The following is a 24,900-nucleotide window of genomic DNA, read 5'->3' on the forward strand; positions in this document are numbered from 1 at the left end:
TAAAGTGGGCTCACAACAGCAGGAGCCTCATGAACGTGTGACAGGGCAATGAGATGAAGAAGATAAAGTGTGTGGCTACCATAAGTGCTGATGGTGGCTTCATGGTTATCATCACGGGTAAGTACATCAGTGAAAAAGTGGATAGACTTTAAAAGTGAAAAGGAGAATACTCAACATGTGAAAGTTCATCACTCCTGTATTTGTACACTGAGTGACAAGATTGTGGGGAAAAAATGGAAGTATTCTGATGTATCAGTTGGGGTTACACAGATTTACTAAGGCAGGCTTGCAATGGCTGCCTGTGGAATCCAGAGTGGAAATATGCAAACCGGCTGCCTGCGTGCTGGGCAGCTGGAGGATCCAGTGGGAGATCGTGGGCCTGGAGCTCATAGCGGAGTTCAACACGTGTCCATGTTCGGAAGTCAAAGGTCTACATGGAAGGCTGGAAAGCCTCTGCTAGCAGACTGAAGGAACTGGGTACAGATGTCCAAAGGCAGCAGCAAAGACTGGGGCTCTGAAGAAGATGAAAAGGAAGACTTCCTTCTTTCCCTTTTTATTCCATTCAAGGTACAAGTCTATTGGTTGGTGCCACTCACACTCACTTTGGTCTTCACTCCTCACTTTGTGACCTACCTATCAATCATTCACAGACACACCCAGAGATTTACTAAGCTTGGCAGTTCTTAAGCCAAGTTGACATATCACAATTAACAAAGATATTTGGTATGCCCAAATTAGTCATTAATTAAATTGATCATTAATTTATTATTGGTCATTAGTTAAAATCTCCTTGTACTTCTGACCAGATCAGCACTTCTGACCTAGCCGAAAGAGAGGAAAAGAGGTTTCATTCTTAACTCTCCTAGAGTCCTCTGCCTCTTCCAAGGAGCAGCTAAGTAGACAGCAACAGGACTGTTATGGTAAGAATGTGGTCTGAGGGTCCCCCAAATCTTCACATGCTGAAGTTTAATCTCCAGGATGAGGTATTAAGATGGGAGAGACTTAACTAAAATATGATGATTTGAAGGAGAGTCTTGGGAGGTGATTAGGATTTAGTTAGGTCATTCATGTGAAGCCCCATCATTGAATCTAGTGGCTCTACAAAAAGAAAAGATAGACAGACACATACACACACATTCACATTGAATCTAGTGGCTTTATGAAAATAAAAGATAGGCAGACAAGACAGACAGAGAGACACACACATTCACACTCATGAACACACACACACTTTCTGTCTATCATCATGTAAATATCTTGCATTTCACCACCACCTTGGGTTTCTGCCGGCAAGAAGACCACTTCCGTCCTGATAAAGCCCCTGAACCTTGAACTGTCATAACCATAAATGGAATCAATCCTCCTTTCTTTATAATTTACCATTCCTATGATCTTGTTTGGGCAACAGAAAATGGTCTAATACAGGCCAAGAGGGGAAGGACACTGCTCCTCTCCCCATCTTTTTCACTGGAAACATCTGGAATAACAATACTGCTTAGACACCAGTGATCTACCAGGCACAGGGCCAAGTGCTCCCTCCCATGTTTCTGCCTCTTAGTTCTCAAACAGTGTCTTCACAGGAGGAAGCAAAGCTCAGGAAAGGTAAGTGACTTATTCATTGTCAGTTGGTGAGCAAATCTAGAATCTGAACTGAAGTCTACTAATTCCCATGCCCAACCTCTGTCAACTTAGGACACAAGTGAAAGAAACATTAGCTATGGTCAGTGAGGTCATCTGGAACAAAACTCCTTATGCTATAGGCATGAAAACTGAGCCACAAAATGACAAAATTGAATACTTCACGCATGAAGTGAAAAATAGATTAAAGTGCGCAATTCCCTGCTGCTCAGCTCATGTCTTTCTTAGTTACGCACTAACATTCTTGCAGGAAGCATTTGTGGGGCTGAGCCAACATCTGGGGCAACAAGCAACCCCTCAGGGCCACATCTTTTCCTACTGGGAACTCTGTGTGAATGATCTCACAGCCTATTTGGTATCATTGCATCCTATCTCCTTGACTAGATTCCAGTTACCTGGAAGGTAAAGATGGGACCTCAGATTCCTCTGAATAATCCAAAGTTTCAACTTCCTCATTTTACACTGGGCCTGATATAAAAAACTATGTAAAAAGCATTGTTATGAAACCCTAAAGTCCCAGAGGCAGTATGCATTTTAATTCTTCTCTTCTTTCCATCAATCAATATGTATTAATTGCAGTCAATCCTAGAACCAGGGATATGGATGGTGACTTTAGAGTTCTTGTGGTATCTCTATTCTTGGGTGGACTCTTTATGCAGAATAGGCAAAGTGACCACTTAATGCTCATATTCCCTGAAATCTTCCAAAAATTGAAATACCCAGAGGATTAAAGCCATTATTACAACTCGCCACACGTGTCTACCTGGTGGGCCCAGCCCAGTTAACCACATCCCTGCCACTGTGGAGGTCAAGTCATTCCCACCTGAACTGCAGGAGACACAGCCCATGGAAAGATGCCATGACATGATGGGAGAAATGTCTCTGACCACAAGTTGCTCAAGTGTCAAGTGTGTGAGCCAAGTAGGACACAGTCTTTCCTTCACTGCCTGTAACCCCCTGTGCAAGTTGTTCATAGATTGGTGGGAGTGATAGGCAAATAGTGGGTGCTCCTTCACGTATGACAAGTACTGGGGAGAGAGAGGCACACAGTCCTGCAGGGTACATGGCCAGGTCAGGGAACCTGTCCAGGAGACATAGACCAGGAGTCTTGAAAGAAGAATGTTAATTGACTAGTTGAAGATTAGAACAGAGGTCCTTCTCAGCGATCTTGCTACTGTAGGGTCTTTGTTCCAGTCTGTCACTGGCTGCTGGAAGTTCTTATTCAGTATGCCAGCTGGTGACAATGCCACCTCTGGCAGCACACCACTGCTTGTGCACACCCACCCCACAGAAGACAGCTTTGTAGGCAGCTCTCAATCACCGATAGTACTCCTTATGTTGAGCTGAGACCCGCCTGCACAAACCTTGGTTGATTGACAAGAATATGTCTGGTTCACAATCTAATTTAGTACCGATACCGGAGCCTCTTGCAGCCTGACAAGTTTGGGGGAGCCATCTGCAGTGGTGATATCTGGGACCAAGCCAGCTGCAATAGTCCTACGCCTTGTCTAAGGCAGCCACAGTGTGGACAAGATTTCCAGTGTAAAGAGACAGGTGAGTAGCATTCCAGGGGGACACCAGCTGTGCCTGTCTAACTTAGCATGCAAAGCACTTTCCCAGAGATCCTGTTAAAATGCACACTGTAACTTCTTCCCATAGAAGTTTCCTTTCAGAAGGTTTGGGATAGAGCCTAGGAATATACATTTTAAGCCAAGCCAGCAGCCCAAGTCATTTTGATTCAAGTCTGTAGGAATGCTTGTGTGATCGTTTAGAAAATGTACAATTAATCCACTCATTGAGCAAGTACTTAATGGGCACATATTATGTGCCAAACCATGTACAGCATGCTTCTGACACAAAGCTGAAAACATAATGCCCCTTCCCTGAGGTCCTCCTAGTCTGTTTGGGAGATGATGATTACAGTGGCATAAGATAGCCACTGTAATGGGCATGTAGCTACAGTCCCATGGGCTGCAATGGGAGGTGCCCAGGGCAGGCTTCCATGTGAGCTTGCCTGTGAGTAGAGGCCCAGGAAATAAAATAGAATTTTCTAAGGGAAAGAACATGCCATACATGTAGATTCAGTGACTCTCAATTCATTCCAGGATATTTTCAGCATCAGAGCTTTGGAGGAGACAAGAGACAGGGGCAGGCAGGCACCTGGAGGCTGGGCTGTGGTATTTGGAAGAAGAAAGATGTGGAACCCCTAGAAGACACACAGTGAGGAGATGAGATTGCCAGCCCGGTGCTGCAGAGATTCTTGGGACCACAGTGTGGAGGCAGATTGAGCAGGGGAAGGCAGGCCAGAGCGGGGCCCACAGGTGGGAGGTAGCGAGACTCCAAGGAGGGCGGAGGCCATGGGGACAGAGGAGAGTCTGTGGGGGCACATCTTGGGTTGAAGAGGCCGGGAGACTATAATAGGGAGGGGAGCGGGGAGCATCCACAGCTTCTCTCGCTCAGGTCGCTGCCTGAAACGGTACCTTGTGTGTAATGGACATAGTGACTGTCTGGATGGCTCTGATGAGGACAATTGTGAAGACATCAGGGCTGCCGAAGATGACTGCAGCCAGTACGAGCCGATTCCTGGATCAGAGAAGGTGGCCTTGGGGTGAGAGCCTGCTTACAGCTACTCAGGGGCAAGGAACGACTTCCCTTCTGACACAAGCATTAGTTCTGGGGACACAGAGGGACTGTTCGTGGGGTTTTTCTGGGTGCACCTGTCAGAAGCTTTCACTGTCGCCAAGGGTGGCTTGCATGGTCCTTACCCTCTGTCTCTGTGCAAGGGACCTGGCTCCCGTCTCCCCTCCCACTCCACTGTCCCTTTCCCTTCAGCTGATTCCTTTGTGAACCCACATCTTCCATGAAGCCTTCTCTAAGCTTCCAAAAGGCATCACATCCTGCACACAAGCATCCTCTCTGGTGTCCCAGTCCATAGTCTGCTTTGCATGGTTGGTATTTGCAATATGGTGCCAGGGAAGTGGGCTTCGCGTTGAGACAGAAAGGACCCGGAACCTCTGCCTTGACATTGTTTGCTTTGCCTCCCACACTACCGCTGTGCTAGCTGTGGAGATTAAACCAGCCTGCAGTCTCATTTCTCCTCTCACCAACCTTACTTCCAGGCTCAGTTCCTAGAATGCATCATTCTTCCCTTCTGAGCCTGAACTGCATGTATTAATGTAGTTCCTTCCCTTGAAATGTGCTTCCCCATACCTCTAACCTGGCTAGCTCCCTGCCCAGCAAGAGGAACTGAGTTATGCACCCCCATCTCCCCTCGGTCTTATGTTGATGCCCTGACTCCCAGTGACTACTCAGAGACGGAAATTTTAGGGAGGTAATTAAGGTTAAAGAGGTCATAAGGGTATGGTCCCGATACAACAGGACCAGTGTTTAAACAAGGAAGAGGAGATGGTGGGGAGGAAGAAGACATAGAAGGAGAAGAAGAAAAGGCGAAGGAAGAGGAGGAGGAAGAAAACAAGGAGAAGGAAATACATTTTTCTTTTTCCACATATTCATGGAAAAGAAGCTATGTGAGGACCCAGAGAAATGCAGCTGCCTGTATTCCAGGAAGTGGGTCACCAGAAAGCACCTATGAAGGTTCCTTAACTTTCAGCTTGCAACCACTGGAACCATGAGACAGTCCGCTTCTGTAGTTCAAGCTGGCAGTCGGTGATAGGTTGTGAAGGTGTCCCACATCCTCAGGTCCTGTAAGGTTAGCCCTTCTCGGCAGTCCTGGCCAACAGTGCCCACGTGCTGTGACCCTGCTGGGTCCAGCTTCGCTCCTCTGTCTGCTCCCTGACCTGCTGACCCTGCTGCCCAGCATGCATCCACCAGGGCTGGAGATGCTGCCTGGGTGGAGAGCTCCTTGCCATCTGTCTTTCTGCAGGTCCCAGCCCAGACCTAGTTCAGAGTGGCATTTTGGTATTGTTAGGTCACCTCTGAGAGAGCAGGGCTTGCTTCCAACCCTCCTGTCCATCCCCTCAGCCTGTGTCCAGGGTTATCTACACAGTTTCTCACTAAGCTTCAGCGGCACTGGGCACTGAACACATCAGTGTGGCCAGGTGGCTCTTTATAGATAAGGAGATGGAGGTGAGCTATTGTCACTGGGGCCTAGCAAAGCCCTTTCAGGGACTGGTGTGAACTCTGCTGGGCGGCGCTCTCTGTCAGGGTTTAATTGCTCAGAGATCACAGCCCTTCTACCAGAGAGGGCAGAATGGGGACATGCACATATAAACAGAGGAGATGTTATGCTCTCTTTCGGATTGCTATAGCAGGATACTCTCAGCTGTGTGGCTTAAATAACAGAAATGCAGTTTTTCACAGCTTTGCAGGCAAGAGAGTGAAGATGGAGAGGTCAGCAGTGCAGCTTTCCTGCTGGGCTTGCAGATGACCAGCGCTTCCCTGGTCCTCATGTGCTCTTCACTCTGTGCATGTCTGCACCCCAGCTTCATCTTCCGAGGACACCATGCACATGGGCAGAGGCCCATCTTTTAGCCAACTCTCACATTTCTGTTCTATTGACAAAGTCACAATTGGTCATAGCAAGTGGCAGAGCATGGAATCGTATGGGCACCTCCTGGACCTGCGCACTCAGGCCCTGCAAAGCCACCGTCCTTCTGAGTATTGTGCATTAGATTCAGCATAAACTTTATCCCCAGTAGCAGAGCCCTTTTCTGAAAAAGCATAAATAGTAACAGTAGTAACCTTTATTCAGTACTTAATCTATGCTAAGCTCAGTTATGATCCTCTGCAGCACTTAACTCTGTGGAGATGGTAGTGTTACTGATCGTTTTTTTATACAGGCTAATCTGCAGCCAAAGATAAGACGATTGGTTGTGCACAGCCAGAGGTGGCAGAAACCACTGCTCCCACTACCTGCAACAGTGACCTCCAGAGGACATGATCTACAGCCTTTGCCTTTCCAAAGCTCTTTCCTAGCCTCTGTCTCTTTTACGTAGGTACAACATTCTGACCCAGAGAGAAGCCCAGAGCGTGTATGATGCCAGGTATTATGGGGGCCAGTGTGAGCCAGTGTACAACGGTGAGTGGAGGGAGCTTCGGTATGACCCCGCCTGTGAGCGGCTGTACTATGGAGAAGACGAGAAGTACTTTCGGAAGCCTTACAACTTCCTGAAGTACCACTTTGAAGTAAGAGAACAGAGACACTCTCAGGCTCCCAGGGGGTAGCGTCTGGAGGGAGAAGCTTGTCAGTGGAGACATCTGCTACAGAAGCTCTTCCTTTCCGCAGAGCTTGCCAGCGACCCCTTTCCACCTGTCCCCAGGGCCAGCTCAGTGTCAAGGGGACAGGAAGGAAGGTGAGGTCAGGAGGAGGGGAAACAAAACACAGCCACTCACCTGCGCTTCATCCTGAATCACACATTGGCTGTGGGCCCCGTCCCCGGCTCCTGGGCAGAAGCCCCAGCTCCAGGCTGCAGCTCTGCTAGACTCTACCTGTGCAGGGCTGCAAGTGGCTGCCTCCTGCTCCTCCTTCTTCCCTTCCATCTTCTGCAAAGTGAGGGGCTGGGCTCAGAGATCAGTGCCCAGCTCACGCTGGTCATTCTTATGTCTTGCTTTCAGTATATAATTTTGTTTGAAAACAGGGTTCTTCTGTTTAAAAGTGCTCACAAGTTGCCAGTAGCCCCTCAGGCACTCATCTCTCAGATCCTGCACTCTCGTGGTCCCCTGATGTCACACAGACCAGTTTCAGGGCCTGCTGAGGCCGCCCAACCCTGGCTTTCTTCCTATGGCTGAGTTGTCCATACAGCCACGGCCACCAAGTGCACAGACCTCTTGCTTCCACACTCCCCCATTTAATCCTGATAACAACTCATCGGGATAGATACGACCATTGCTCCACTTTATTACAGAACAAAGAGAGGCAAAGGAATAAAGTACCAGCCTAAAGCTGTGCTGTGCTGCACATCATAGATAAGATTCAAACCCCAATCGGTCTAAACTAAGCCATTATGCCTCTAGCAACAGATGTCAGGACAAAGGAATCTTGAACAGTTACCTAGCCATGTCCTGTCCATCCCCACATTTAGTGAAAGAAAATAACTGATGGAGGATGATGGCAGACCTGTGGGCCCTGTGCTGAAGCAGTTTGCTTTCCCAGCTCCACACCTTCCTATACCCCAGATCAGGACAAACCAGAAGATGCAATGTCATTTTCCTAACCTCAAGGAAGACCTATGTCCCTGTGTAAGCAAGATGGACTAGGAACTCAAAATGTGTATTTATAGACAAAAAAGTGTAGATAAACAGGATGCAGGGAGAAGTTCAAATAATTCCCCAAGTTACCTACTCCATTGTTTCAAAAATATTTTAATGCATATACTAATTTGTTTCATTTATATTACTAGCTTCTCCTAGTTCATTGAAAAGAAAGTTTTGCTATTAACTATTTGTTTCTTCTTTGTAAGAGACAATCTTCTTGGCCCATGTTTTGTACTGAAGGTACTTTGAAGATAGTGATACACAGTATAGTAACTTGTTATTTTCATATTTATTTTGTTATGAAATTTTGTTTTTTTCTCACAAAATAAAATAAAGGCCATTCTGTGAGCCCAAAGGATCCCCAAGTCCTAGGGGTTTGAAGCGGTCGTGTCTTGCTCATGGGACCTGTACATCCCCATGGGAAAAGGAAGCACCACAGACATGAGGGACTTGTTCAGCACAGGCTCTGGGGCTGCAGGACCAACTAATCACCAGCTCTGGAGATTTGTTTCCAGGGCTCCAGGGCTTGAAACCACATCTCAGAGCTGAAGTCAGTGGGGAAATACAACCCTGTTGTGCGCTGGCCTGGAGTAGTTCAACACTGCAGGTCGTTCTGAAGCACATGGCTGCTTAGAACAGAGGCGGTGAACCCAAAGGGTGCCTGCCATAGCTGGCTGTTATCATGGAAAACCCTGGTGCTCATCATTGGCCAGGTCTCCTTGCCTCTTTCCTCCCAGACCAGCCTGCTCAAGGGGCACTGTACCTCACTGTTTGGAGGCGAGCACCTTCCCTAGGAAGGACGAGCCAGCTAGAAAGAGCCACACTTAGAACAACATAGTGTTTTTTTTTAAAAAACTAGAATAGATATATATTTTAAGCATACTACTAAATACCTACTGACATTGCTGTGTTTTATGCATTTTGGTGAATATCAATCTAATATCTAGATTAGCCTTTTTAAAGGATTTCTTATTATAATCTGAAACTTCATGAAGTAAAGTCTTAAATGCTAAATATGAGATGAAAAATAGCTATGTGTGCATAGAGCTAATGTTGATTTGTTTCTTTTTAGGCCATGGCAGATACTGGAATGTCTTCAGAGTTGTATGAGGATGTAAATGACCTTCTTTCTAAAATAAAAAATGACAGATTCCAGTCAAATGGAATAACTGTTGGCATAGGCCTAGAAAAGTTTTTGAAGGGTCTTTCCAGTGTAAACGTGGGAGTATCCTGGTCAGAAGACTCTTCATTTTTGAATAAGTTAAGCAAGTATAATGAGAAGGTATTAAAACACAATGCCCATGTCTCACACAGCTCCATAATCTACACTGAGCACGTATTACCTTAATTGCATTAAAAAGTACAGTAGTGATTGAACCTTAATTTGCTTGTGTAATTGGAAATGTCTGATCAGTGGTAATCATGTTTGTTTTTCTTATTACACTTCGGCACATAGGATCGTCACAAAGGAAATAAAATTGAATGATAAGGCTCTTATCACTTCACCCCATCCTTTTCCATGGTTACCTGGAGCTTATAGGAATAGGCATAGAGTGTGATGTGGTAAAGAGAAACAATCAGACCCTCTCAGTTTGACTTGGAAGGTTTCTAATGAAAGTCTTCCTGTTTCTCCAAGTAGACAAGGGGGCTGGAATGCTCAATAAATCTTTCATTTAGTCATCAAACATTCAGCACTAAGTACCTATTATTCAGAGGATTGCAAAACGCTTCCTTGGAAAAGACATCTATCTAAACTGAGCTCTAAAGACAAGTGCAAGATACCCAAACAAAGGGAGATGGACACTGAAAACAGAGTGTAGCAATCAGCTTTCTGTCACTGTAATAAAATGTCTGAGATGATTAACCTAGAGAAGAAGTACTTACTTAGCTCACAGCTCTGAAGCTTCCAGTCTGAGCTTGGGTGTCACTGGCGGGGTGGCCCTCCTCAGGGTGGTAGATGGCAATGGCAGGGAGGAAGTGGTGGGGTGAACTGCTTACACGGTGAGCCAGGATGTGAAGAGTGAAGGAGAAAGGATCAGGGTCTCATGGTCCCATTTCAGTGCTGGCCCTGGTGATTAAGGAGCTTCCCGTCGCTGTAATGGAAGGAACTTCTCCACTTGCCAAATTCTCACACTCCTAAGTCAAGCCTCCCTGGGGACCAAACCTCTATCACATAAACCTCTGGGATCTTTCAACATCAAAACTATGGCACTGCATTAGGAATGGGAATCCTCGGGCACAAAGGCTTAGAAAGTGCTTCAAAGTGCAAATGCATAGCAGGAGCCAGGAAAGCAAGGTTTGATGAAAAAGGACAGTTAGCCCGGAGTTAGACAAATGGTATAGAATTGATGAGAAATGCACCAAAACACCCCAACATTGCCAATACCAGGATGTTGGCTTTTGCTCAAATTCAAAAATTATCTTGGATGATGAAAATAAAGTTACAGAAGTAGCTACTTAGCAATTACGAATACTGAAGCTTTACACAAATGAGCTGTTGGTCTGTAGCCTGGATGTAGCTGCTCTGTAGTTCATGTTTATATGAACTTCTTTCTAAAAGTGGGTGGTCCTTTCCATCTTTTGCTATCATTTTTAAACCAAGATTTGTAGTAGAAATTTCTATAGAGGGAGTTTATTTCTCTGAAGCCACCCAATGTCCCTCTGGTCTCTCTTATTAGGTGAGATTCCTGCTTTTATTACTCTTCAGAGCAAGGTCAACCCTAGAATTCAAGTTCTGCGAGGGCAGGATCCTAACCCCGTGAAGATTATGCCCTCGTCAACCAGCAGAGACCATGAAACTATAGTAGATATCTGTTCCACACATTAAATTATGTGACATTTCATCATGCCACCAAAAGCACTCTAAGCATGTTGGTAATGGATACAGGGAATTTACGCAGAGGCCAGTGCTTTGACACGTGGGAGAACTGTGGAGGTGAGGAAGGACTGGGAACAGAAGAGAGGTAGGCAGCACAGGGAAGAGGTCACATAGGGACAAACAGCTCTTTTGTCATATAGTGAAGAGGAGAAGAAGAAAGCGTGGCCCATGCAGGGACAATGGAACAGAGATGGAAGCATCAGAGAAGAATTCGGGCCTTCACTGGATGTGCCCAGTGTGTGCTTATAAAATCCAGTAACACTTTGTGCTTTAATGTTTGGTGTTCTCCTTACCTACTAAACATTTTCCATTGTCTCACATGGTAAAATGTGTGTTGTCTCTGTTCTTTTTCCTTATCTTTGGCAGAAATATAGCTTCATGAGAATTTTCACAAAAGTACAGACTGCCAGCTTTAAAATGAGGAGGCACAAGATCATGCTGGATGAAGGGATGCTGCAATCACTGATGGAACTCCCAGAGCAGTATGATTATGGCATGTACTCCAAGTTCATTGATGACTACGGCACCCACTACATTACGTCTGGATCCATGGGTGGGACCTACGAGTACATCCTGGTGCTTGACAAAGCAAAAATGGAATCTCTCGGTAAGTAGAGCAGAAGCTACATGCACACTGGGACCGACACGTAAGTCAGGGCATGCTTTATAGTTGTCCAAGCCCTCACTCTGGGCCTTGGGCCATCCCACTTACTTTCCGTGATGACTCTGTAAGGTAGAATAAGTGTCATTATTTCCACAGAAGTGATATCTTTTGGGATGACTTCTAGTAAGCATCTCGTACAGGATTTGAAATCAGAATTGTCTAACTGCCTCCGTAGTATGTGTTCCTACTACCTCACAGTTACCTTTTAAAAAATAAAGAATTTGGGAGATTTTGTTATTTAAAATGTGAAAATGTATTTTAAATGTAAGCCTTTATTTTCTTTTTTTCTTCAGCTCTGGGGATTAATCTAGGGCTTCATGCACGCCAGGCAAGCACTCTACCACCTGATTATACCTCTTTCCCTTTGACAAACAGCATCTCACACCCTTTTTCTGTATTGGATATTTAGATTCTTTGTTAATGAGATTTCTATGTAGTCAGTTAGGGAAACTGAAACCTAGAAGCATCTTAGATTCCTCCTTCTCCTCTGCCCCTGTAATCTCCAGGGCCTTTCAGTTCTTTCCCATCTACTCCTCCTTTCTCTGTCCTCCCTCTTTTCTCTCTGTCCTCCTTCAGTGATAGGCTTGAACCCATATTTCATACCTAAATGCCCCTTTCAGGCTATTCTTAATGACTGTCACCAGACAACTCTTTTACATCACAGGCCTGGTAGCATCAGTTCCTTGCCTGGTACACTGAATGGCCCAGAATGACATCAACCACCTCCACCATGTCTCTTAAGCCACTTGAACAGTGGTTCTCCAAGTATAAGTCCCAATTGACCACTTGTTAGAAAGTGAATTCTCAGGCCCTGCCTCAAAGATAATTGAATAAAATACTGTTGGAATGAACTCAGAAAGCTGCGTTTCCAGCAGTCCTGATGCTTGCTAGAGTTTTAGAGCCAGCACCCTAGTCAATGAGTGAGTGGAACTTTGCAAAGCCAGTCCTACTGTAAAGCTAAGTTCAAATTCCCTCTTCCAAGATTCTTCCATGAGCTCACCAGCCCAGGCTGGGCCCTCTTTTTCCTCAACACATCCATATGTGTTCGGTGTTGTTTGGTCTTTAAACAATGACTTTCTAAATGCTGACATTTTCTTATTGTCTATGGGAAAGCAAATATCATTGCTGGCACTTTTCTACTACTTTAGCACTCAAGACAAAGCTTAATACATAGTGAACGCACAGAACAAAACAAGGAGCGTGAATCTATATTCCAGGCCAGGGCCGTTCATTAATTTGTCCATCTGCCCATCTACTCTTTCTTCTGTTTAAATAAATAATTCACAGTGCTCTACAGAGCATCAGGTACATTTGTGCCAGGATGTGATGTGGTTCCTATTCACTCAGAGCTGCAGTATTTTCAAAATTGCAAGTTGTGATCCTACAACAGGTCTCAAAATCAATGTATGAGTCAGGGCCAAAATTTTGAAGAAGAGCAACTCTACAGAATAGTATAGGAAACAGCCAACTTTGGGAATTAAATGTAAGTTGTTAGTTCAGAAACGTTTTCAGTTAATACGGACATGTGTACATGTACTACGTCATATACAAAATACTGCTATTGCTCACTGTGGAGCGTTGTTTAAAAAGGACAGGAAAAAGTCTTCAAATGGGTCTTTTTAGAATCATTAAAAATGCAAGAAAGGATAAAGAATTAACATTTGTTGAGCACTTACTGGGTTTCAGGTGCAATTACATCAATTCTCACTTAATTTTCTTGCTAACTCTTGGCATTCGGTATTAGGGGCTCATGCTCATCAGACAGGTGAATTACTTTGCCCAGCACTGCTGGAATCTGGCCCCAGATCTCCGGTCCTATGTTTTTCCCTTGGTGGTTTTAGGGTAGCCTTTCGTTTGGGCTGCAGTATTGGGTTACTAATTAATTGCCTGGGGTATGTGCAAACCCTTCCTCTTTACAATCTGTGAGGCAGAAATGGGCTTCCAATGTGGTTAATATGCAAAAGAAGCCCACCGACAAATTGTCCCAGGGATAATTACCTCAGCTCTGTTTATAAAAACCATATGTCGATAATAGCACAATTTGCTATTTGTGAAGAGCTGATTTTCTATAAATCCAGAAAGTTAGTGTTACTTTCCTATAAATATGGAAATGTGCTAATCATCATCTCATCTGCTGGAGACCGCTAATAAATCAGAATGTCATTTACATATTAACCTAAAAGAACAAAAACATCTACCTTCTTTCCTTTGACAAACAGCATCACACACACCCTTTCTCTCTGATGTCTAGCTAGTGTTCTTTTTCACATTTTTCATCACTCTTCTTTCTTAGTATCCATCTCTCTGTCTCTGTCTCCATTTTTTCTGAGTCTATTCTCATTGTCATTGTTTTTTTCTCCTTTGGTGTCTTTGATCAATGAGACTTTAATTTATATTCTAGTAAGTTCTGGCTTCCAAGAGACATCTGTGAAGTACATTTATGAACTCAAATGACCGAGCTTGCTGTAGAATGAGATAAGTGAACATAATGGTCTGCACTGGGAGAATCTTTTGTCCTTGCATGCCTCAGATCCTCTCTGGGACTATTCCAGAGGATGCATGATGGTCTTTTCTGATAATGTGGCCTCCAGATCAAATACTTCTTCCCCGAAGACAGCATGGAGCCATGCATCAAAAAGTCAGTGGGAGCTTTGGATGTTGGGGAGGCAATATCAGACTTACTGAGATCTGAAAACTTCCTCAAGAGCTGCACTGATGGCTTTCTACCTTCTACAGGAGCCAATATAGCTTTGGACTTGAATTTCTAGATCTGGATTTTTTTCTTCTTTTTTCCTTCATTGGAGTTTTCATCATTTGTCTTTGTGTCAAGGTGGGACAAAGAAAATAGTGCATTTTCCATTCCGGCCTCTCTAGAGCCCAACCCAGCTACAGAGCTGACAATTTATCTGGGCACATCAAGTATTTGAATGACATTTGTCTTAGCTATTTTTCTCCCATTGCTAAGACAAACCACCCATCACCCAAAATTAAGGAAGGAAAGAGTTATTCAGCTCACAGTTTGTGGAAGTTTCAATCTATAATCAGCTGGCTCCAAGGCAGGGTGACATGGCACAGGGGTAACACTTCGAGGCAGCAGAAGAAAGCAAAAGCAACAAGAACAAAAAGGAGAAGAGAAAAAGCAAGTTTCTTTCCCTCTTTTATATTGTATGCAGACTAACCAGCCCAGGGCTGGTGGAACACTCACCCATAATCCCAGAATTGGCTCATGAATCAATCACGAACTCCAGAAGCCTGATCCCATGACTGCATGAGGTTTTGGAGGGACATCTAGACACAACAGCACCCTTGTGTATTTTGTGATTTCTTCCTTTTGCAAGGCTGTTCCTTCCTTCCCTGTCTTGCTTACCTGCCCAACTTCAGCTCACCTTTTAGAACCCTACATGGAAGTGATGCTGAACCTGTGGCACATATGACTGCTTGCTATCATTGAAATTCTAAAAGGATTGCCATCACTGCTCTATAGGTATTCCTGCTTCTGGGACTCCTGCCCTGCCCTTCCCCTTCCCTTTATCCTATCTGTTGTTTGTTCATAACTTTGTGTAACTACGATCATTGAGTTTTCATCCTGTGTCAGGTAACAAAATCAATATGGTCCCCGTCTTTGTGATGATCATGGTCCAGTGGAGGAGATGAAATAATAAACAGCCACAAATTCTTTTTTTCTTGCTTGCTATTGGTGAGATCTGCCCATTTTACTCCTGAAATATACACACGTACCTTCCCCGCATCTCTGTTGCTGTCTCCTTAGTCCAAACCACCAATATCTCTCATCTGGATACTGCAGAAAAATGACAAGCTTTCCTTTTTTCTTTCCTTTTAATATTTCCTTTCGCTGAGGTCATCCTCATAGCTCCTACTGCACGGGGGCATAGTAATCTTAGCCAGGGGTCTTGTGTTGGCTGTTCCTGTCTCTCTATCCAGGCTGCTCCTGGCTCTGAGGTCCACACTGTAGTAGTCTTATCATCTAGACTTCAGCTTTAGTGCCACATTTTCAGAGAAGCCCTTCCTGCCCACGTGCTTAAGTCCCTCTTCGTTGTGTTACCTATCTTAGTTCTCAGCAAGTCACTATTTGCTTACTACTTTATACATATACGTATGTACTCACTGTCAATCTCCTTTTTCTGGAATGTGCATCTCATAAGAACAGGCACTTTATCTGTCATATTCTGTGCTACAGATTTACTTCCTCACACAGTGCCTGGCACATAGGAGGGAATTAATAACTGTGTTGAATAAGTGAATGAATGAATCAATCAAGATATAATTGCAAATTGTGCTAAGATCTATGTAGAAAAAGAATAGGTTGCAGACATTCAGAATAACACCTGGTGAGAAGAGTCGCTCATTGAGCTTATGATGATCTGGGAAAGCCTCTTTGAGGGTGAAATCCAAGCTGACATGAGATCCAAATTATAAAGAGCAGACATCAAGGACATGAGAGAAAGGGTTTGGAGCAGCATGGCCAGCTGGATGAAGGCTCTAGGGAGGGAGGAGCAAGGTAGCTTTGAGAATGAAAGATGCTTGAGCGACTGCAGACTTTTACTAAGGGAGGAAGAACAGGAACTCAGACTGTCCGAAGCCTGAAGGAGCCATCCAGGTGTTGCTGGTGTGGTAGGAAGTAGAGGCTGTGTGCACAGTGGCAGCGTTCTTCAGCAGGACACACTGTGTCTCACAGCAGGAACCCAGATTAAATGGACCAAGGGTGCGTTCAGTTTAGGAGGCTCTCACTGAAGAAGAACAGAGAGGGAAGAATGAAACACAAATGGAACATATTCTGAATATAGAATTTAAAGAATTTACAGAGGGGTGGGGTATGGATTAAGAGATATGCTCTTTCCTTGAAGTGATATTTCTACTGTACATGCATGTATGCACACATACACACACACACACACACACACACACACACACACACACACGGTGGAAAGAAGACATAATGTGTCTGCCTGGGGTTGCCAGTTTCCTGGTAGAGACACCTGCAAGAAGCTGATGGCAGGGGTGGGATTTGGGAGCAAAGAGCGGGTTCTGTCACCTCCAAGCAATCACAGAGTGTCCTTCTCACCTGTGTTCTTTGAATTCTTAAAAAATAGTTTTTGGTGGTACTGCGAGTTGATCCCGGATATTCAAGGCATCTGACTAAGGTCTGTAAATTAAGAATATGCGGGTGACTTGCTAGCTAGCAGTCTGAGCTTTACAGTCCAGATACACGGGGTAGAAATCTTCAGTTTTACTCCTGAGTGTGCCCCTGAGTAAGGCAGATACTGTGCCTTAATCTCAGCTTCTTGAAAACCCAAAGAGGGATGGTAACAAAGGCTTGTTTGAGTACACCTCCAGGAGCATGTTACATGAAAAGTTTTTGATAGACACATTTTCCTTTAGAGCAGAATATTACCATAGCACAGCAGTTAAAAATATGCCCTGCCACTTTCTAACTGTATGATCACAGGTAAAATTTTAAATATTTTAAGTCTCAGTTTCTTATTCATTAGCTGATGTTTATCACCCATATCATAGAGAGGTTGTGAGAAATAAGTGAATGTATCCACAGATAATATTGAGAACATTGTTCAGATTCTGAAAACCGAAGGTTTGAATCAAGTTGCTTGATTCAAGCCCTCTCTCTATCATCTATCATCCTTGTGAGCCACGGGCAAATCAGGTACCTTCTCTGGGTCTCAGTTTTCACTTCTCTAAAGGAGACAATGACAGTACATACCTCACACGGGTATTATGGGTATGATGTGAAGCAAAGTATATGCCGCGTTGGCCATGTAGCCCAGTACCTGACACAGTTCAAAGTGTCATTTACTATCATTGTACTATGTTGGTGTTTGTCTTAGTCCCTTTTCTATGACTATGACATAATACCTGAGTGAGACTAAAACAGAGATTTATTTCGCTCATGTTTTGGAAGGTTGGAGAGTTCAAGAATGTGGCAGGGACATCTGTGCAGCCCCTGGGGGCCTTTGTGCTCCATCACAGCTCTCAGAAAAGCTGTAAGCTGAGTGGGTGGGTATGGGGGACATGAAACACTTCCTCACGCTCTGCTCTGGTGAGAACGAACCCCTTCTCACTAGGAAGGAATTAATCCCTCTTCTCAAACTAATCACTTTTCAATAGCCCCACTGCCTTTCACCACCACACTAAGAAATTTTAACATATGTTTTGGTGGAAGCAAACCGCATTCAAACCCTACCACTTTGACTGTGACCATGTGTTTCTCACTCGCATCCTGTTTTTAACCCTGTAATTTTAACTGCTCTTGCCTCTGTGAAGTGGAGACTTGTCTCAGAATTCTGCAACCATGCAGCTCTGAGCATTGTTCAGAGGGAAGGGAAATCATTATCACTGTGTTCCACCCACAGTGGCCGCTGCTTTTGCTGTGGATTTGGAGCCTCAGCAATCATGCTTCCTCGTGCACCTGCCCATTTTTTTGATCAAAGTCATCCATTTCTGTCTTTAGTACTTCATCCAGTTTTGGAGGAACCAGTGTTCCCATTTATCAAGGTCACTTTGAATTCTCATCACTATCTTTCAAAGTGTTAACAACTCTGCCCAAATCAGAGCCTGCTTTCCATCATCCCTGCCCCTGATAGATGCTAGACAACGGTGACCCTGGGAGGACCCTTCCAGCAAGAGTGTTGCACATCTAACCATCATTGATCATCCTCTTACCCATCTGAGTCTTTGAACCAGATGGCCACTACTGACACACAACAGAGAAAAGCCACGGGAACAGAGTTGAACACTACACTCTCAATTATAGCTCTATCCCCTCTTCTTTTATTTAACCCTATCTTCTTTTATCCATTCATCCCTAGCCTGCCATTCAACAAACATTAAGCATGCTTCACATGGGAAGCACAGTCTAGATACCAACATGATTAATGCATGGCCCCTCACCAGGGCGTCCTAGAAGGTAGCAGGGTTTTGCTTTGATATTACCATCTGATTATAATCAGAAAAGGTTTGTTTTATGGACAGCCACATTAGTTACCACCCAAAGTGAACTAACAATTTATTTCCTTATTCACTGTACTTAGAATCAGCTGAAGTATTTGGTTTTAATAAAATATATTCATGTATAATAACTCCTAATATTTGTAAAGTAAATATACATACACATCTGGTATTAAAGCTGATCTTCATTAAAGCTTTCAGAGAAATTGTATGATTATTTTCTCTGATTTTACACAGAGGAAGTTGAGGTCCAAATAGGTTAGGCAAACAGCTTGATGTGATTCTGAATTGAACCAAGGTCTTCTGGTTAAGGCTTTGTGTCCCTTCCATTATGCATTCTGATGCCATATACCACAGCCTCAGAGCTCAGCAATGGTAGAAAGACAGCCAACAACCACTGAACATTTGCTAGGTTGTGGAGACCGGATTAAAAAGTGCACCATCTCACTTAATCAGGAGATGTCTGTGAAAAGGATGCAGCAGTCTCCCTTTTGTGAAGAACTGAGAGCAATATTAAACAATATTGTAGTATTAGTGGATTCAGGGATCAAACTTGGAGATCTTTCATCTTAACCAGCTTTCTATGCAGTGTCAGAAAAACCTGGAATTGCAAAAGAAAGTTAGCATGGCCTAACTAGCATGTAATAGTATTTAACCAAACATGCAATAGGATGGAAAATATCAGAGTACACCAATCACAGCACAGTTAAGAATTGAAACTTCTTTTAGCTAAATATGCACTGGCTGGACAATGAGGAGAAAAATATTTCTTATTTGGGGAGGTGGTCAAGAGTTTCAGAAAACACATAACTCAGTGTTCTTCACTGATAGTACACATGTATTTAATCACTTCAAATAAAGGGAAAATCAAGAGTCATTAGAGAGACATTGGGGAATTTACAAATCAGAATCCTCTAGAGAAACAGAATCAATGGTGTTTGTAGAATTGTGTACATTTATAAAGAACCATTCAATCATATATCTCACAATCAAAGGCCTTAATCATAAGGGATTAGCTATCACAAGTATGAACTCTTGTGAAATATCAAGATCTTCCCTCGGCTGGAGACCCAGGGCTGCTGCTTATCAGGAAATACTTACTGAGCACCATTGTTTCTGGGAAGTTAGAACAAAGCAAATAGACCCCTGCATAGAGAAATTATGATTAGTTGGGGGCTAAGGATACAGCACTGGAACAGAAAGCAGGACAGCAGCACAAAGGAGGAAGAAGCCCACTTTTTCTGTCCCTCCTGTTTTCAAGACTCCAAACTTTCAGATCTTTTCCAAAACAGTAGGAGTCAGTGCTTGCCAAGTGGGAAGGGGGCAGGCTGGGTGTGGATGTTGCATGGAAGTGGAGGTGAGGCCATAGAATGGGAGAGTATTCAAGTCCTCTCAAGGCTGGGCTGTTAGGGGGCTTGCTCCTGGGCCAGTGCAGAAATGGGCACAGTCTCCCGCAGGAAGGTGATGGTAATGGTGGCCAGGACTTGGAGTCAGAGAGGCCAATCAGCTGCAAGGGTCATGCAAAGACAATGGATGAACACAGGGGCACCCTTGGTCCCCAGGAAAAATGGCCCCCATCCAGGTGAGCACACTCCAGCTGTGCCCAGCCCTGCAGCCACAGGGCTGCCTACACTGTTTCAGGTCCCCAGGCAAACCATTGCCCTTCGTTTTCGGGTTACAGAGCCTCTTCCCACTCCCAGTCCCCACTTCTTCTGACAGTGCTTTTGTTCCTCCAGGTCTCTGCCTAGCCTGGGACTCTGAGCAGCTGTTCTGACACCCTGGATGTGGGATGGGTGCCTGTTGTAGTGCATCAGTGTACCTGGGACTCAGCTTCTGTGAAACACTGTTGGTACCACCAGTTTTCAGGGTGCCTCCTATTAATCGTGCCTCAGCAGGGTCTTGCCCAGTGGTAGAAGCTGACTCACAGCAGGTACCTGGTCTCTTTCCAGCCACAGTGGGTCAGAATCCAAGCCTGCAGATGCTGTCCATGTTCTCTGAGCTCTCGCTTACATTCTGAAAAGTCAGGAGTGGTCTTTTAAAAGGTCTGAGCTGAATTGGATAAAGGAGAGGTGAAGTATACAGAAACCTGGAGTGCAGAGCTCCTATGTTTGAGGCTCAGCCATGGGGGTGGCCTGGCAAGCCTTTCCCTATGCCTGCTAACCAACCAGTCACCCCGAACAAAGAGTCACTGGATTCTAACAAGCTCTAGGCTTTATCCCCAGTTACCATGACAACAAGGCTTCACGGTGATGGATAGTATTGATTGACAGACAGGCTCCTGGTGTCTTGGCTCTGTCCCCATTCCCCTTAAGTCATCTGCATACACATGCAGCAGAGAGACACTCGGTACCATCCTAGCTCTGCCCTGATTTTGAATTTTCACCTCTAATATCATTGGAAATAGCTTCCTTCATAAAGGAGAAAACCTGAGATACACTCAGAAATCTTCCCTGAGTGACCTTAACTGTCTCCCCATAGACAATACAATGTGGAGGGGAACAGGGCCTTTGGACGCAGACTTTAGTCCTATTCTTCCTGCTTATTACCAGGAGGGTAATTTTGGGTAAGCAATTTTACTTTAAACTACCTCAGTTTATTCTTCTCCAAAATGAGAATAAGCATCACTGTTTACAGTGATGCGGGAATAGCAGTGAAATACGTGAACTAGCCTATGCGAGATACCTGTCTGGCCTCTGTCGGTTCTTATCCAACCCGAGTGCTACCTCAATCCTCTCTACTCCCTCGTGGCCTCACAGATTACACTGCAAGACTACTGATTAAGGAAAGTCTCTGTGACAAACTTCTCTGCCTTCACCATTCTGTAATCTTCCAGATCAGAATCACGAGCCGAGAGTGCAAAGCCTGCAGCCTGCAGCCTGTCCCCACACAGAGACGACAGCAGCACTTGCCCACAATTGCTGGGCACTCAACATGGCCAGGGTTAATGGATTTGACCCTTCCAACCATCTTAGCAGGCAGCAGCTGTTAAAACCTTCACCTTGCACACGGGAAGCTCAAGAGCAGAGAGGCCAAACAGCTACCCAGATGGCACGGAGGCCCAGGTGCAGCCCCGCCCAGGCAGTCTCCATTCCCGAGGCTGCCCTTCCCGGTGCTACCTCTTATCACAGCCAAAACTGCCCAGAAAAGCTAGATCCCCTGGGCAAGGCCAGATCTGAGAGACGGAAGACTGGGGACTATACCCCAGCACTGGCCTGGAGCACATGGCTGCCTTCTCTGAGCCCCTTTGTCCAATGGGGTCATCAGAGAAGGAGGGGCTGGCACGGCTCCCTCTCTGACCACATTCCTGCAGTGGCCTACGGTGTGGACCTCTCTTCAGGGCCACACAGAGCACCCATGAGCTGGATGGACCACACCTTGCTTCAAAGCTCTGATAACTGAGCCTGTTAGGCATGGGATTGGGGTGCTAAGATTTATTGACTACCTAATTAGGCCAACACTATGTTCAGGAATTCACTCATGGGAGCTGCTAACACCCTCATTTTTAAAGAGTGGGAAAATGAGGCACAAAGTTGACAACTTAAGTCTCATTATGAGCAAATGATAGGACTTGCTTCCCAGGGTTCACACTGTGAACCACCACAACCACCAGTGAGCCTCGGCCAGCGAGCTTGTGGAATGGGCACATCCTCCTTGCTTGTAGGATGCTTAGGATCACAGAATGAGTTACAGAGGTGAAGCAGATAAAAGTGCCTTAGAAAGCATCAATTGTTTTTCTGTAGACAATAAATCAAGGGCCTTGAGGGTCTTCACACTGAGCTCCAACTTCTGTCCCCTTTTCATTTTTTACTTTGAGACAAGGTCTTCTGTGTTGCTCAGGCTGGGCTTAAATTTGTGATCCTCCTGTCTCAGCCTCCCTCAGATTGCTGGAATTGAAGTGTTTACCACCATACTCACCTAAAATATCAACTCTCATTCACGCACAATTATAAAACTGTGATTTGTGTCTTTAACAAAGGAAGATCTCCCAAAACATTTTAGAGCTATTGTCTAAGTAGGTTGGGACCAGCTAGTCTCTGAGAACTCCTGGTCACTGGGCATGCGCCAGGTGTTCTGCTGACCTTTGCAGAAGTGAGAGATGACTGAGAGGCTTGTGGTTTCATTAGAAAAACAAGACAACAAGTTGAAAGTCACGACGAAGGTATATTCAGTACAGTGCTGGTGAGAAGCAAAGCACAGGACTATTGCAGGGACTCTGAGACAGTGAGAAAAATCTGTCAGGAGCTCAGTAGAGAAACTCAATGAAAGAAATATGGAGACTTTCCAGCCAGGAAGAACAGCACATGCTGAGGTGCAGAGAGACTGCCTGCATTCTCAGGTCCTGGGGGAGGAGGCATGTTTTCATGGATCTGTGAAGGCACAAAAGGGCCAGTGAGGCGGCCGATGCCTCCAGGCAGTCCAGGAAACAGAGGAACCAACCGTGTGACACAAGGCATGGACTATCGGACTTGCTTTTCCTTTTGGGCTGTCTTGGAGGGCAGCCAACATAGGGAAGTGATATAGCAGAGAGATCACAGCAACCTGAATACTGTTCGTTTGTTGCAAAGAGATAAACAATGCATTGCACCTGCTGTTTTCCACCTGATGCTTTTAATCTGAGGGGTGACAAAGACTGTGTTCTGGCACCCTAAAAGTCAAGCTGCCTGGTTCTGCCTCTGAGCCACACGGATGCAGCAGCTTGGTGGGGGAGCAGGAGGAACCCTCCTACTGAAGAGGAGGGTTGGGGATGGCATGAGGAGAGGGAAGGGGAGGGGAAGGCTCTCACTTCTGCACCCCCCCCCAAAGACCAAGGGGCAACAAGCAGAGACATGGCCTTGGTTCCTCTGGACTGCCAAACAGGCACAGATGCAGCCATTCTTGGGGCCAGATTACAGTGGGAGAAACTTGGGGCCCCACCCCACACATCATGAGTATTCCACTCTGGAACTCTAGCCATGCTAATCTTTCTGAGCACAATCCGCCCCCAAGGAAGCCTCCCTCAGCCTGCAGAGACCTCTCACAGGCCCGCTTCCCACCCTCAACTCTAAACCCATTCACTCTCAGTGCCCCTCTATTTTTTTTTTTAATTTCCAGGATGCCTTGTGCAGAGTAAAACATTATTAGGTGCTTATTAAAGTTGCCTCAGACAGTCTCAAAGTGCTCTGTAAGATTCAGAATCTTAACATTAAAGGACCACTGTTTGTTGCTCTGTAAACTCTTCTGTGGTGCCCCACTAGGCAGGAGCCAGCCTGCAAGACAATTCCTCTCTGAAAGCGAGAGCCTTCTTTTCCCTTTACATAAACTTTCTCAGTCTCTTCAAACATTTTTTAAAAATATGATGCTGAATTTCTACAGCCCAGGGTTACTCTTCATTTTGTATTCCTTGGATTTTTTATTTTATATTTTTGTTGTAAGAGCTCTTAATAAAGCATCTACCCCTGTAACGAACTTTTACGATGTGGTATCTCTAATTATAGGGATGATGTCATACAGATCTCTAGAACTCATTCATCTTGCATAATTGAGATTTTATGTCTATTGATTCGAGGCTCTCTCTTACCCCAGCCTCCAGCCACCCCCCCCCACCATTAAGTGCCCCTTTAATTCTATGGCTTTGGCTACATTAGATTCTCTGTAAGTGGAATCATGTGAGTTTTGTCCTTCTGGCCCTGGCTTCCTTCACAAAGCATCATATCCTCAAGCTTTGTTCATGTTGCCACATGTCACAGGGTTTCCTTGTCAAAGGGTCAGTGATAGTCACCGAAGGAAGTCCTATTTTCTTACTTCTTGTGGAGTAGCACTCAGACTGTTTCAAAGCTCTGGGATATCTAAGGACATCTTAGCGTGTGACCCTGCTTGTCTAGCACAGGCGCACAGTGGAATACATTATATAACCATGACTTAGCACAGGTAAACATGCCTGTGCTGGTGACAGCACTATGCAAGAATGCAAACATGAGGTAACAACCTGTATAAGAATCATACAATAAAGACACAGGTGGCTCTTGCTGTAGCTCTGTCCTTTGCTCCATGCTACCTGCTGTTGTTGATGTCTTGCACATGTGCGTTCTTTAACTTTGGGATCTCACCCATCAAAATCTCCATTGGGCACCCCGAGTGGGCCAAAAAGTGTGACTCCCAGAAGTTTGCAAAGGCTCTGGGTTTCTAACAGTGGAGAAGAATGTGAGACACCTTCCCTGTATGTTACAATTATAATTTTTACCTCGCCTTCTCATCCTTCCATGCTGAGAGTCATCTACACCTCCACAGCCTCTTCCCTGGTTCTCCTCACTATGCTCCTACATTTGGTATTTTGTTCTCAGACTAGAATACACAGCTTTCTTAACCGAGTCTTATCTTGCTTATCTTGCTTTTTTTTACATCCATTCAGTCTGCCAGGGGCATTTTGGATCCTGACAGTTTACTTGAATTACCCTTGGCTTTTCCTACTCCTTATTCTGTGGGGGGTCTGATGATTCCAGCTGCTTCACCCAGGCTGTCCCTGATACAAGGGCCAGTGCCAAAGTCA

General features: G+C 45.0%; 1 protein-coding gene across 2 annotated transcripts in view; it reads left to right on the plus strand.

Moving 5' to 3' along the window:
• Nucleotides 1-24,900, plus strand: part of C8a (complement C8 alpha chain) — a 64,455-nt gene that overhangs the window by 27,477 nt on the left and 12,078 nt on the right. The window contains exons 3-8 of one of the 2 annotated variants that reach the window (XM_013146243.2): nt 3,048-3,192; nt 4,099-4,246; nt 6,594-6,783; nt 8,924-9,133; nt 11,096-11,336; nt 21,208-23,819. In XM_013146243.2, the coding sequence (XP_013001697.1) occupies nt 3,048-3,192; nt 4,099-4,246; nt 6,594-6,783; nt 8,924-9,133; nt 11,096-11,336; nt 21,208-21,773 (1,500 nt within the window). In that variant the 3' untranslated portion in view covers nt 21,774-23,819. Of the gene's footprint in view, nt 1-3,047; nt 3,193-4,098; nt 4,247-6,593; nt 6,784-8,923; nt 9,134-11,095; nt 11,337-21,207; nt 23,820-24,900 lie in introns of those variants that run through there. The other variant, XM_013146242.2, reaches the window with a different exon arrangement.

The sequence above is a fragment of the Cavia porcellus genome, unplaced genomic scaffold, assembly GCF_034190915.1.
Source record: "Cavia porcellus strain 051 isolate PalLab524CR breed Dunkin Hartley unplaced genomic scaffold, mCavPor4.1 scaffold_25, whole genome shotgun sequence".
NCBI classification, from domain to species: domain Eukaryota; kingdom Metazoa; phylum Chordata; class Mammalia; order Rodentia; family Caviidae; genus Cavia; species Cavia porcellus.